The sequence below is a fragment of the Candida tropicalis genome (genome assembly GCF_000006335.3).
Source record: "Candida tropicalis MYA-3404 genomic scaffold supercont3.1, whole genome shotgun sequence".
NCBI classification, from domain to species: Eukaryota; Fungi; Ascomycota; class Pichiomycetes; order Serinales; family Debaryomycetaceae; genus Candida; species Candida tropicalis.
Window position 1 is genome coordinate 1898324 of NW_003020038.1, and position 15178 is coordinate 1913501.

At 30.6% G+C, this 15178-nt stretch overlaps 4 protein-coding genes across 4 annotated transcripts; 2 read left to right on the top strand and 2 right to left on the bottom strand. All coding sequences in view use genetic code 12, as the record gives it.

The window, feature by feature from the left end:
• Nucleotides 1-2171: 2171 nt before the first annotated feature.
• On the top strand, nucleotides 2172-5099 carry ASG1 (Asg1p; the record flags this gene model as incomplete). Its single annotated transcript, XM_002546016.1, has 1 exon — nucleotides 2172-5099. One exon carries the CDS (start codon nucleotides 2172-2174, stop codon nucleotides 5097-5099), a length of 2928 nt encoding a protein of 975 aa, XP_002546062.1.
• Nucleotides 5100-6965: 1866 nt separating this feature from the next.
• On the top strand, nucleotides 6966-8522 carry CTRG_00844 (uncharacterized protein; the record flags this gene model as incomplete). The annotated part of the gene is made up of 1 exon (XM_002546017.1): nucleotides 6966-8522. The coding sequence occupies one exon, from the start codon at nucleotides 6966-6968 to the stop codon at nucleotides 8520-8522; it is 1557 nt and encodes a 518-aa protein (XP_002546063.1).
• A 97-nt stretch (nucleotides 8523-8619) lies between these two features.
• CDC4 (SCF ubiquitin ligase complex subunit) lies at nucleotides 8620-11034 on the bottom strand (the record flags this gene model as incomplete). Its single annotated transcript, XM_002546018.1, has 1 exon — nucleotides 8620-11034. The coding sequence occupies one exon, from the start codon at nucleotides 11032-11034 to the stop codon at nucleotides 8620-8622; it is 2415 nt and encodes an 804-aa protein (XP_002546064.1).
• A 651-nt stretch (nucleotides 11035-11685) lies between these two features.
• CDC60 (leucine--tRNA ligase) lies at nucleotides 11686-14976 on the bottom strand (the record flags this gene model as incomplete). Its single annotated transcript, XM_002546019.1, has 1 exon — nucleotides 11686-14976. One exon carries the CDS (start codon nucleotides 14974-14976, stop codon nucleotides 11686-11688), a length of 3291 nt encoding a protein of 1096 aa, XP_002546065.1.
• Nucleotides 14977-15178: the final 202 nt, after the last annotated feature.

Consider the following 15178-nt stretch of genomic DNA (forward strand, 5'->3'; position numbering starts at 1 on the left):
TATGGCTGATACTCTTTTGACATGTTTCTATAATATAGGCAAGAAACATGAAACTTTCATTTGTTCATTATAGATCTATTTTCAACACTGTTATTCCCCCGAGATTGTACAAAAGAAACCATTAAACCAAGTCGATCCTTGACTGTGTATGTAAACTAGATAAAAATTGTTGAGTTTGGTGAATAAAACAACAAAGCCACGACCTGTAATTATGCAACTAAAAAGTCATTTACTCAATTAATCCAAAATCACAAAGTTCAATAACCACCACCAAGTCAATGTTAAAAAAGGCAAATGAGCAAAACCAAAAAATGAACAAAATTAAACAAAAATGAAAAATCCCTCACATAATACGAGTAGAGAATAATTTAATTTAATAGTGATGATAAATCAAATCCCTCAATTAATTAATCCCAATCTAATTATTATCCAGTAGCAATCATTGTTAATGCACAAGTCGATCCAATTTGAATATATTGACACAATTCACTAGCCCCCAACAAAAAATACAAGAATGAATAATTTGAATTGATTTGTTCTTTCTCATGGTTGGTAATTTGAAAGCAATGGGCAAATTTCCGTTAGATTTCCTTTTTAAACTGAAGTACAAACTAATTCATTTCCACTGCATTTTCTTGTTGTTCTTTTCCATACTCCCGAGTTCTTCTTCTTCTTCGTGTTGTTCCTCTTGTTTCTTTCAGTTGTTGCAAAAACAACAACAACATAAAAAAATACTCGTACATCTTGATGTAATGCAAATCTATAGCATAGTTCAAATAAAAAAAAAGAAAGGAATCGAATTTTTAAATCACGTTTAGGTCACGCAATGCATAAATCTATACTGGTAAATCACCACAAATACAACGCATTCAGTTCCTCCGAGCTGTTGAAAGTGAAGGAAAAGAAACATTAATCGATGAAACAGCAATTCCAAATATTCAAATGTAGACCAACGTTAGATAAACCAACAGCAAGACCATATTCATTGTATTTGGTTTCAATGCTTGATCCCCTATCAATATTCGATTCTTTATTATTATTTCCTTTTATTTTTCGAATGTAATGGCTTATCAGTAATTTGTGTTAAGAAATACTGCGTCATATGTAATTTGATACCCTTAATCTTTTATTACCTATTACAATTCGATCGTAATCAATGACTTTTGGTGATTAGTGATCCTGAGTAGTTTTTGTTGCTTTATTCAATCAGGTGAGTGAATTAAATTTGTTCCCAAATAGTGAGTCACCATAGTTGCATACATAAAAAAAAGAAAAAAGAAAAATAGAATAGAAAAGCAATACTAGACCGCTTTTGGCAATTAATCATTGTTGGTCCAATGAGACATTCTTTGTACAATTGTGATTTGTCATCGGAGTTCCATCCCCCTTCATGTGGCTGTTGGTTACATCACTTCATTGGATGGTGTGTAATTGCCATATAAGCATGGGTTGCCTTGCATGGTGGTAGTTTATGAAAAAGTTTCCCAATAAAATTGACAGAATCTTGTATCGCATTAGTTTGACGTTATTATTATCTAATTGATCTAGATGGGCATTGCTAGAGATAATATAACCTTACATCCATTACATTACATTGGTTGTTGAAATATATGTTTTTACAACCATGATAATTAAATTTGGCAACACAAGCGAATATCTTTTTCGTGTAATACGAGACAGCACACTTTCCACATTCACACACACCCACACACCGAGACAAGGAACCGAAAAAAAAAAAAAAATTCACGCATTTATTCTTAGGAGTACAAATATGAGCAATCTGGCTGTCTCTTTTGGTTGTCTGGGCTGTTTGATTAAATAAAAACAAAACCAAACCAGAATCAAATAAAATAAAATAAAATCACGACAACAGAAAAAAAAAAAAGTCAACCAACTTATTTTCTCTTTTCCTTTCACTTTTTGCTTTTACCATTTAGAGTTTCATTGCTAAATTTTGACAACCATCCCTCCAGAACAACAACATCAAGTACTATCATTCTGTTCATTAGTGTTTTGTCTAATTGCCTACAGCACACACACACAATCAATCAATTCTTCTTACTAATCAATACTTTTTATTTTCTCGTTGTTAGTGTACTTCTTGTTCCAACCCCCCTTCATCGCCTCCCCCCACACACATTTTCATATAGAAATTTTTTTTTGTTGTTAAAATGGTAAAACGAGAACCCCAAGAATCTACATCTAATTTACAAAAGTCAACGGCTAATAGCCCCTCTACAATGTCGAATACTCCTTCTCTGAGTGGTATAAATAGTAATAACAATACTACTAGTACTACCACCACATCCACATCTACATCCACATCGAAACTTTTGAAGAATGAAAACAAAAGAAGAAGAGTCACAAGAGCTTGTGATACTTGTCGACAAAAAAAAGTAAAATGTGATGGTAAGCAACCATGTATTCATTGTACAGTATATTCATATAAATGTACTTATGATCAACCAAATATTAGAAACAAAAAGAATTCTGGTATTCCTGTACCCTCACAACCAAGTCCAGCAATTCTACAAGTAGCTGCTCAAGCTGCTGCTGCTTTTGGTACTAATTCTAATCACAATAGTCCTGATAATGGTCAGAATATTCAACATCCTGATGGTCAATTCCATCAACATCTGCCATTAAACGAATCGTTCCCAAAAACAAATCTAATCATTTTCCAACAAATTATAAATGCATTGTTTCCAAAACTACAATTGAATGGATTTGATCCTAATTTACAACTAGATTTAAACAAATTTCAAAAAGCCGTACAATATATCACCACTAAATCACCTACTTTTGCTTTGAATTTAAATGAAATTTCTGATTTAATGCAAGATCCAAATGCTGTGATACCTCCAAAGAGAACTTTATCTGTTGGTTCATTTGAAGATACTGGTAGTACATCAATGTCTTCTCCTCGTGAAGTTGGATTGTACTTACCAACTAAAGAAGTTGCTCTTAAATTAATCTATACCACATGGAACAAAGCTTGTGTGTTGTTTCGATTTTATCATCGTCCTTCTTTATTAGAGGAAGTTGATTTGTTGTATTCTTTAGATCCATCAAATTATGGTGATCGACAACAGAAATTCTTACCCTTTTTGTACTGTATCTTGGCATGTGGGTCTTTATTTAGTAAAACTCCATATGGGGATCCTGAAGAAGATAAAAGTTTAGAAGATGATGGATTCAAATATTTTTTGGAAGCCAGAAAGTTAATCGATATAAGTAATGTCGGAGATATAAATTCCATTCAAACTATAGTCATGATGATTATTTATCTACAATGTTCAGCAAGACTATCTACATGTTATTCCTATATTGGTATTGCCTTGAGAAGTGCCTTGAAGGAAGGCTTGCACAGAAATTTAACCATTTTCCAAAATTCCAAGAGAAAATTGGACCCAATTGAAGAAGATACTAGAAAAAGATTGTTTTATACTATTTATAAAATGGATATTTATATCAATTCATTATTGGGATTGCCAAGATCATTGAATGAAGATGAATTTGATCAGGAGTTGCCTGCAGAATTGGATGATGAAAATGTCACCCGAGATGAATATTTGTATGATAAACAAGAAGGTAGATTAAGTTCTTCTGGTTGTGCTAATCAACATACTAAATTGATGATGATTTTGTCTCATATAATCAGAAAAATGTATCCAATTAAAGTTAAGGAAGATGATTCTGAAGAATTTCAATCCAGTTCAAGTGTTCATTATTCACGTGATAGAATCCATGCTAAAGTTACAGATTTAGAAGTTGAGTTGAAGAATTGGTTGGATAATTTACCACAAGAATTGAAACCAATTGATCCAAATAGCCCTGCTTCAAGTGATGGAATGGATAAAGTTCCAGAGAAATTCCGTTTGGCAAATTATTATCTTCATTTAGCATTTTTGAATTGTCAAATTATCTTGTATCGTCCATTCATTCATTTTATTAGTGATAGTATGGATGCTTCGGCATCAGATCCACGTTCCTTAATTAGAGGTAGAAATTGTATTAAAGTGGCCAGAATGGTTGTCAAATTGGCCAATAAAATGATTGATCAAAAATTATTATTGGGAACTTATTGGTTTTCTATGTATACTATATTTTTCAGTATTGCATGTTTGATTTATTATTTCCACTTTGCTAATTATAACAATAATGGTAAAGGTTATAATTATGCTGGGATTTTATTTGATGATGATTTGAATATTGATATGATTAAGAAAGATATTGAAATTGGGAAGAAAGTTTTGGATAGCTTGAAAAATTCTTCTAATAGTTCATTAAGAATTTATAATATTTTAAACACTATGTTTGAACAATTGAATAGAAGAACAGCTACCAGATCAAGACAAACTTCAGGTTCTTCAACCACTTCAGCTGTTAGTAGTACTAGTAGTGATGGTACTGTTGCACAAACAGAGCAAGTGCCAATTCCTCCAACATTTCAAAGTCAAAATGTTCAAACTACATTTAAGAATTTTGATAATATGAATCAATATGCCAAAAAGAATCAACAAGATCAAGAACAGTATAGTAATGTTAAGAAGGAAAGTTTAGGTGAATTGTTTGATTCAACATCATTGGCCAAATTTCAATCAAGTACCGATTTACCAAAAAATGTAGCCAATTTACAACGAATGGCAACGCCAAAAGAAGAAGAGAATAAAGAGATTGGAGAAGTTGCAGGAGGTAATTTAACATCAGATTATATGCCTGGAGTATTTGATAAATTGGATGCACAAATTTTTGGTAAAATATTACCACCTTATATGTTGGAAAAAAATGAAAGTTTACGAAGAAACATGATGAATAATAATAATAATAATAATAATAATAATAATCAAGCATTAGGTGGACAAATCTTACCAAACCAAGGTCATCTGCAACAGCAACAACGACAACAATTACATCAACCACAAATGCCTCAACCACAGCATCCTGGAATTAACAATTTACCACCTGGAGGTGGGAGCAATTGGCCAATTGTGAATGGAGAAGATGGATTAAATTTAGAAGCACTTTTTGGAAGTTTAGGAGGTAATGTATCAAATCAAGGAGATTCAAATGGTTTAGAATATTTGGACCCTTTTTAGTAATATGTGTATCTGTATAATTTAATATTATTTATTTATTTTTCAGTATTTTTTTAAAAAATTGTTTGTAAGTAATTTTTGACTGCAAAATGCAACTTGTAACACAAAGTAACGATAGTAATAATCTAGGGCATAATTAATGCTGCTCACATAAGCCCAAGGGACTTTATTGGTATGTTCAACAAGGAAATTGGATGATTCGTCAATAAAGGATTGTTTCCAATCATTAAGAAATGGAAAAACCTATTGAATTCAAATTATAAAGCCGTGTTTATGTGATGGTAAGACGATATATTCTTACCATGATAATAAAATCGGAATCGATTTATTTACAAAAGTTTTATAAATAAAGTATACTTTTTATATTAATTGTTCTATTAATGTCAAATATAAATGTCATAAGACTGCTAGAATTAAATAATTGAAATGTTAGAATTTTTGAATGTTCATTAAGTGAAATTGGCCTTTAATTAACTTTTCCAAATAAGAACCCAAACTTATTTTCCGAAACACCAATCTTAATGAATATTTAAATTGATTGACTTTTTTTTTTTCTTTATATGGATTTTATCTTTGGTATTTATATTACTTCATTTTCGGATGATATTGTTGATATAACATTTTCATTCTCTTATGATACAATATGAATTTCATGTGAAGAAATTGAAATATAATAATCTTGAATTGGAATTTGCTTACAATTCTATGTTTCTACAATTTATAATGAAACGAATAATTCATAGTTTATACATTAACTCAGTATATACTTTTTGATATTAGTCAAAAATCATGCTAGAATAATTAATCAGATAAGTTAGTTATTCCCAAGTCTTATTTTAATAAGAAATGGATTTAATTAAGTTTCTGGAGCCTCATCTTTCACCAATGCACATGGAAAATAGTTAGAAAAGCTCATAAACAATTTTACTTTAGTGTTGAATAAAAGAAAATTCATTGAAAAAAGAGGAAATTTCATTACCTTTTTATACTTGTTTGCTTCTCCCGATTACTCCGTCCTACAAACCAGTCAAAGATAAGATGAGCAGATTAGACATATTAACCATAGAGAATAAAATATTACTAATGATTTCTTAATTTCCCCCCCCCCCCCCTTTAAGACCCAATAAATGATTTGATATGGAATTTAGAACGACATGAAGTATATGAGATAAACTTCAATTATATTGATATGTAATACAGTACAGCAAAGAATAGAATAATAATCAACTAGAGTATATAGAATATACATCTACAATTATAATTACAAAAATCAGTATAATAATCTATGTAAATATGTGTATTATTGTTAACTCTATTAACAGTATGGTAGATGTTTCTCAAATGGAGAAATCAAACGGTTTGTTAGTATTGTGATATCATCAAGTCAACGAAAGTAAGAACAATGTCACAAGTTATCGACCTAAAATACCTTGAAATCAATAATTACCAGAGGAATAACCTGCAACCCCCGTATTTTGAATTCAAGCTAAAGAAAAAGAAAGTTGACAATTGGATTTATATTTTGATTGCTATTCAATTATCAACACATTCACACAGACAAAAACGAACTTCAACCCAAATTGATTTGTCGTGCGACTTGTGCCAATTCACGTGATTATAGATCATCACGTGACATGTGATCAAATGGTTGGGAAAAAAAAATAGAAAAAAAGAAATTCCGAAGTCAAAAATGATGAAATCCCGCCAACCACAGTTTTATTCAACATATTTAAGATTTTAAACTTATTAAAAGAAACAAAAGCCATAGTTTTATATTGCTTGATTTAATTATCTAAAACTAACCAATAATAGAAGAGGACAGGGATATAACCACGACAAGAAAGAGATTTTTTTTTTATATATAAAATGGAAACAATATTCACACTAAATATGGAGGAAGAAGAACAACATCATCATCAAGATACTTCACAGTTGTTACAAGACTGTTTGAATAAATTACAATCACCAACATCTAGATCAACAACAACAGCAACAACAACACTGTCGAGTCTAAATCATCATACTTTCAGTAATAGAAAACAAAATAATCACCTTTATAATAACCATCCAGATATCCAATATTTTCAAAAAATTAAAACCAAGAATCATTTTAATTATCATAAATCAAAACATCAAACTAAATGGAATATAGATAAAATATCATCCACATCTTCTTCAATGAACAATACCAAGATGAATGATTTTGATCCATATAATTTAGAATTATTATTATTGAGAATTAAATCATTTAATTCATTAAATTGGAAAAGTATAGATCCAAGTATAAATGAATTAAAATGTTCAATAAATGGTTGGAAATGTGTATCATTTGGAATTAAGGAATCTAAAAATCATTTAATTTGTACATTTTGTAATCAACAATTAATTTTAAAATATCCTAATTATAATTATGGTGATACTTTGAATAGTAATTTACAAGCTACTCCATTTGATTATAATGTAATGAGTGGTGATTTATATGATGATGAATCATTTAATCAAAAATTAATTGAATTATATTTGAAAAAAATTGAATCTGATGGTCATGATGAAAATTGTTTATGGAGAAATTTTGAAATTTCAATTAATGATATTTATTATTTACGTCATTATTTATCAAATAATGATGATTTTTTAATTATTCAATATTGTAAAAATTTAAAAAATTTAATTGATAATTTATTAATATTAGAAGAATATTCTAATGATTCAATAAATAATCAATTTTTATATCATCAAGAACCTGGAGAAGATTTATATATATCTAATTTTATTAAAATTTCAAATCAATGGTTATTATCAAAATATTTCAATGAAAATAAAGAAAATTTTAATAATGGATTAATTTCATATAATATTCCTTCATGGATTTATAAACTTGCAATTTATGGATGGTCATTAAATGTTCAAACTTATGCTAATGATGTAATATTATTAATGAGTTGTAATATGTGTAATGAAAGAATATTCCTAAACTCAACTAAATCATCATCAACATCAGCATCAACATCATCAATAACTAATGCAAATTTGAATTTATCATCATCAAAAATATTAACACCAGTAGCTTATCCAATGTTGAATACAACAAATGAAGAAGATATTTATGATTCTTGTGAACATGATTCAAAATTTGATCCTAAATGTAATCATAAACCTTGGTGTAGTTATTTACATAATGATTTACCTAAATATTTCATACAAATGATGTTGGAATCTGAAAAACATATTGGTGTTAATGGAGAATTTATTTATGATGCTAATAATAATGATTTAATGAATATTGATACTTCATCATTTAATCCTAACCTGAATAATAATGATGATCTAACCAATTTAAGAAAAAGAAGAAAAAGTTTCACCGTTAATGAAGGTTTAGAAAGATTATCTAAATTACGTAAATTATATTTAATAGATGAGTAGAATAATTTAGTTTTCCAAATATACTAGAATTCATAACGATTGGTTGATAAATAATAATCATTCATTCGTGTATTTATTCATTGTAAATAAAAAATACTTATTCTTGTTTAATTAAAGGTTGACTAAAATTCAAGATTTCAATAAAAGTTTCACCTTCATCTTCATTAATAACTCTTTGAACAGCAGCAACACATCTCTTATAATCAATACGAACTTGCCATATACCTCCAGTAACATCAGTTAATAAATCTCTAGCAAATGTTCCTTTTTTAACATCCCATAATTTCAACATTTTTTCACTTCCACTAACTACTCTTAATCCATCATGTTCAAAACAAGTAATTGCTGCTCCATGTCCTTTTAATTTACTCAACAATTCCCCATTTTTAGGATTCCATATTCTTAATGTAGCATCAGCTGCAGCACTAACTAATACTCCATCAACTAAATCTAATAACCCAACTAAAGAAGAATGTCCAACTAAAACTTGCAACAATTCCCCAGTTTCAAAATTCCAAATATTAATATTAGAATCCATTGATCCTGAAAAACAAGTTTTACTTTTAAAATCCATAGCTGTGGAATAAACTCGATCTTGATGTCCTTGTAATACATGTTTACAACGTCCATTATCCAATAAATCCCATACTCGTACTGTTGAATCGTATGATCCGGAAATAATAATATTACCATAACCAGAAATTGAACGAACAGATTGCGTATGTCCTGATAAAACAGCAATTAAATATGGATTATCATATTCACCATCAAATGGTTCTTGAGTTGTAGTAGTAGATTCTTGATTTTCATCAACAATTGGTAATTGCCAAACATGAATATTATGATCTCTTGATCCCGTGACTAATAATGGATACTCTGGAAATACAATATCTTCTCCATTTTCATTTTTGCCAATTACGGTAGGATGAATAATATCTAAACATCTAATAGTAGATGTATGACCTCTGAAAATATGGGTACATTTCCCTGTTTTCATATTCCATACTCTAACGGTACGATCCGTTGAACCTGTAACCAAAGTATTTCCGGTGTATTTCAAAGCCCATACACCACCTTCATGACCTTCCAATACTTTCATCAATTCTCCCGTTTGAGTACTATAAATTAAAATACATTTATCATCCACTCCCGTGACAATTTTTTCATCATCATGTTGTAAACAAGTAACAACTTTATTGGCATGACCAGCAACGCTTATTCTCTCAGGCTTATAATTTGGATTCATCCATCGATCAACAATCATTTTCCTCTTCTTGTATAAAATTTGAGCTGGATTAATTCCTGGTAATGTACACCATTCACGCATTAATTGAGTAGTATCATTCAATTCATATTTGATTACATTATCATCAGTAATTAATTTATCTGATTTTAACAACTTGATCCAAATATCTGGATTATTAATGATTTCAAACCATTTTTTACAAACTTGAGCTAATGATAACAAAGTATTATAATCCACATATGATAAAATCTTAATGGTAACTTCCAAAGGTACATTACTAATCAAATCTCTTTTCAAGGAATTATTGATCAAACCATGAAATGTACTTAAAGTAGATCTATTAGTCTTCTGTAATAATTTAAAAATTAAATTATTTTGATTTCTTTCATCCAAAAATCCACTTAAACTTGTAATTAAATTGATCAATTCAAGTTGAGTTTTTGGTTCATGCTTCAACACTGTGTCAATAGTATCTATATTAGTTTTACCATCCAACATTGGTTCATTTTCTGTATCCAGTTGTATTGGAGATGCACTTGGTGAAGGTAATGGTAATTGTTGAATTGGATCTTCTTCAATATCTGAAATCGGGGTCTGACTAGGTGAATTCATGGCATTTGGAGTTCTTGGGTGACGTGAATGTTGATCAATAAATCCATGATTCGACACCAAAGAACTGGATGTGGTGGAGGTAGTAGCAGTTGAAGAATTTGGTGCAACGATGAAACTTCCTGGTGATTCAACTTGGAAAGAAACGGGGTTTGTATTTGACGTTGAGGTTTCACCAGTTGAAGTTAATCTCTTCTTCAGAGGAGGATGAACCAATCCATTTGAACGATGGGCAAATAAACCGGAAGGTTGTGATTGAACTACTGACATCAGACTTTGATTATCGGTATCTGAAGATTCATCATATGACGAATATACTAAACTTTTTTGATCATAAACTTCATCAACATCACCAGCATTTCTTTTACGGTGATTTTCCCGATGTGGGAAACTCGTACTGTTTGTATTGGTAGTAGTAGTAGTGGTGGTGGTGGGGTTGGTTATTGAAGGGTCGGGATTTGTAGAAAGGGAAAGTTTTTGATATTCTTGATGTAGCCAATTATCTTTGTTATCTGATAATTTCCCATTTGGATGGACTAGTTTATATTCAAATCTCGCAAGTGAATCTTCTAATGGATATATAAATGAACTTGTATAGTTCAAATCATTGTTGTTATTGTTATTGGTCGATGTTTTGTTGGTTGTAGTGGAATCCATGATGCTTTGATTAGACGATAGTTTGGGTTCAAGTATTTATAACGGGGGATATACAATATTCAGGGGTAAATATCCGTGTAGTAAAAAATTTAGTTGTTATTTTTTGAACAAGTTCAATAATCTTATTCCCTCTTAGTCAACAGTCCTTGTGAATCAAATAAACGGTGTAATCAAGAACCAAAAAATAAATGGAATATTAAACACAAATTAAGGGATTGATAATACAAAAATAAAAAAACAAATACTCAATATACAAAGATGATAAAAACTTGAATGATGAAAAGAAAAACAAATGATGAAATGATACTTTTTGTAATTTTACTTCTTCAGTTGTTGGTTTGTGATGAGATATCTAGACTGTATGAGTGGTTAGTTGTTGGTGATGATGATGGTGATGGTGATGGTGATGGTGGTTTTGCTTGTGTTTGTTAATTTTTTTTTCTTTTTCTTTTTGTTGGGAAGGAAAATTTTTTTGGTTTGCTCACAGCAACAACTTCGGCTGACGAGGACGGAACCATCAAAATGTATAACCTACGATTAACATTTCACAGCCAAAAATTAAACGAAAAACGCCTTTCCACAATTTATGATTACATTTATTTTACTGAAATACTACTAAACTATTAATTATATAACAAGCTAGCAAATACCTTATTCAATGTTCTTGATAAGAATACCTGGTTCACCTGGGATGGCATTTTCCATAATCTTACCTTTGAATTCAAGGGCGATGTTATCTTCACCAGTAATGATATCCTTACCTTGGGTTTCACCATTATTGAAAGAAATCATTTGTAATTCTTCAACCTTAAGTGAGTAAGCAGCATTTTTAACAACATCTATAACTTTAGTTAAAACTTCAACTTCATCAAAAGTCAACTTTCTATTAAATACAGTTTCTGGATCTTCTTTAGCTAATCTCATTTTAAGTGCTTGAACATATGGCATACCACGTTTCATATCTTTACCAACTCTTGATCTAATTTCATTGGTATCATCTAATTTTTGTTGTTCAAATAATTCTCTAACAAGTTCAATATAATTATCTTGCCATTCTGGGAAAGTGTTGGAAACTAAAACAGTAACTTTAACTGGTTTAGAAGCATCAACGTCGGATTTACCCTTCTTTTTCTTTAAAGCTTGACCTTCAGCTTCACGAATAGATCTGGTAACATCTCTAACATATTCCAGAGCATCAAGAATAGATTTGGAAACTGGTTTAGAAGCTCTTGGGAAAGCACTGGTTTGAACACTACCAGATTTACCCAAGACTTCTTTATAAAGATATTCAGCAAAATGTGGAGCAATAGGAGCCAACATCAATGCTTGAGTTTCAATATATTTCAAAACAAGATCTTTGTGCATACCAACACCAGTAGTAGAAACACTTTCTCTATAAATATCTCTAGCAATTTGGAAATCAAACAAACCATATTTCAAAGCTTGTTTATAATTACTCAAAGTATATTGATGATAAGTTTTTTCAATCAAATCATTCATTTCATTTTCAAATGCTGCATCAAAGAATGAATCATAATCTCCAGTTCTTAATTTATCTTGTTTGCCAACTTCTTCTTCACACCAATCTTTCAAAGTAGTCAATCTCAAAATTGCTGCATTGGCATTAGCTTCATCGAAATTAGCATCTTCAACAGTATCACCGGCATCAGCCATGGCAATTCTGGAAGCATCAGCACCGAATTTTTCAACAATTTGTTCCAAAGTCATGAAATTACCAGTGGATTTAGACATCTTGGCATTATTCAATAATAAATGACCATTAGCTCTAACACCTCTTGGCCAGAATCTCTTTGGGAATAAAGCAACATGAGTATAGATAAAGAAAGTCAAATGGTTTGGAATCAAATCTTTACCAGAAACTCTAACATCTAATGGGTAGAAATATTCAAATTCTCTTCTCATTTCTTTTAATTGATCTAATGGAATATCGGTTTTAACATCATCACGACGAGTGAAAATGAAATCAAAAACTTCATCAGTCATTTGTTCTGGTTTAATGTTGAATTTACCTGGTTTACTACCGTAATAATCAGAATGCAAGAAACGATCAATAGTATAATAAGCCATGTAAACAGTGGAATCAGATAATGATTCAACCAAGTAATCATGATCCCATGGTAATTTGGTACCTAAACCGAATTTTCTAGTAACAGCCCAATTCTTCATCCAAGCTAAAACACCTTCAAATCCATGTCTGGTTTCTTTGGAATAAGTTTCCATATCTTTAAGACATTCTAAAGCTTGACCTAACCAAACTTCTTCACCATAATCAATATACCATTGATCTTCTAAAGAAACACAACAGTCATCACCAGATCTAGAAATAACTTGGGATTCTGGTTCATTGTAAACAAAGGCTAATCCTTCATCAATCATATCTTGTTTAACTTTTGGTTTAGCAGCTTCAACTTTTTCACCCTTGTATTTACCAAGCAACATGGTACCGTTATAGAAACCTTCTTTATAGGCCAATTCTTTAGCTTTAGCTAATTGAACAGCATCTTTTGGTGATTTAATCTTTAAATCATTAACTAAAAATTCAGCACATTTATCACCATATTTTTCAGTTTGAACAATTGGAACAATTTCAGTTTGAACCCAAGATTTATCAATACCATAATATTCTGGTTTGTGTTCCAAATCTTTAGTAGTAATGTAATCGTCTGGAGAATCTGATGGAACACAAGTAACAACACCAGTACCTTTAGTGGCAAGAACAGTTTCCATAGGTAAAACTTTCAAGTTTTTCAAAACAGAATATGGAGCATCAATAGAAGAACCAACTAAAGCTTTACCATTAATGACAACCAATGGTTTGTAGTAACCTCTTTCTGGAGTTAATTTTTGGTATGACATGTTTTTGAAAGCACGTTCAGTAGTAATGAAATATTCACCATTACCAGCATCAAAAACACCATAATCAATCTTTGGACTAACAAAACAACAAGTTTGACCATACATGGTTTCTGGTCTTAAAGTAGCAGCAACCAAGTAAACTTTCTTGTCAGAAATATCAAATTTAGAATCTTCAAAGAATTTCTTAGCTTCTGGGGCAAAATCAGTAACTTCGATTTTAATACCAACGTATTCTTGTGGTCCAACACCTTCACCTGATTGTCTATCATGATCTAAACAAGCTTGGCCATCTTTTTCAGAATAAATAGTGTATCTTTCACCAAACTTAATCTTACCAACATCTCTTAATCTATTAATTTGCCATCTAACAAAAGCATCATAATATGGATTGGCATCAGTAGTAACCATTGAACGTCTCCAATCAACTCTAGCACCAAATGCAGTAACATCTTTTTGACATAATGGTGGGAAAAATTCTAACCAATATGAAGTATCAGCAAATTTAGCAACTTCATCTCTTGGAATACCTAATTGCATCATAATTTCAAATTGAAATTTAGCTCTACCAGTTTTAGCAGCAGCTTTAGATTTATTACTTTTAAATTTAGTAATATCTTCTCTTTTAACTTCTTCTTTCTTTTTTGGTTCTTCTTCGGCTTGTTCTTCTTCACTTGGAGCATTAGCAAAATCAGATCCAAATAATTCAATTTCTCTTTTAATTTTATCAGCAGCTGCTTTAATTGGCATACCAGTACAATGGAAACCTAATGGGAATAAAGCTCTTTTACCATTCATTCTTTGAAATCCAGTAGCAAATTCAACTTTTGATAAAGTAAAAGCATGTCCCGCATGTAAAACACCATTCATATAAGGATAAGCCATAGTTGCAAAAAATTTTGGAATTTCTTCTTGAACTTTTTCAACATCTTCAATAGGACATTCTTCTAAAGTTGGAGCATCAACTTCAAATACTTTTTCATCAGCCCAAATTTTTTGATACTTCTTTTCAATTTCAACTAAGGCATCTCTACGAAATGTCTTTTCAAAAGTGACAGGTCCACTCATTGATACAAAACGATAATTCTTTGTTGTTTAAGTGGGAAGAAAAGGGGGGGTTTACTTTATAAGGTGATTCATAAAAGGAAGAGTTATGAAAAATTTTTTCGTTTGGGTTTTTTTTTTCCTTCGTGGTTCCGGTTTAGGAATTTAGTCTATCACGCATTATTATGTAATCCGCCACTCACGATTCGGGTGATGCAGACACATT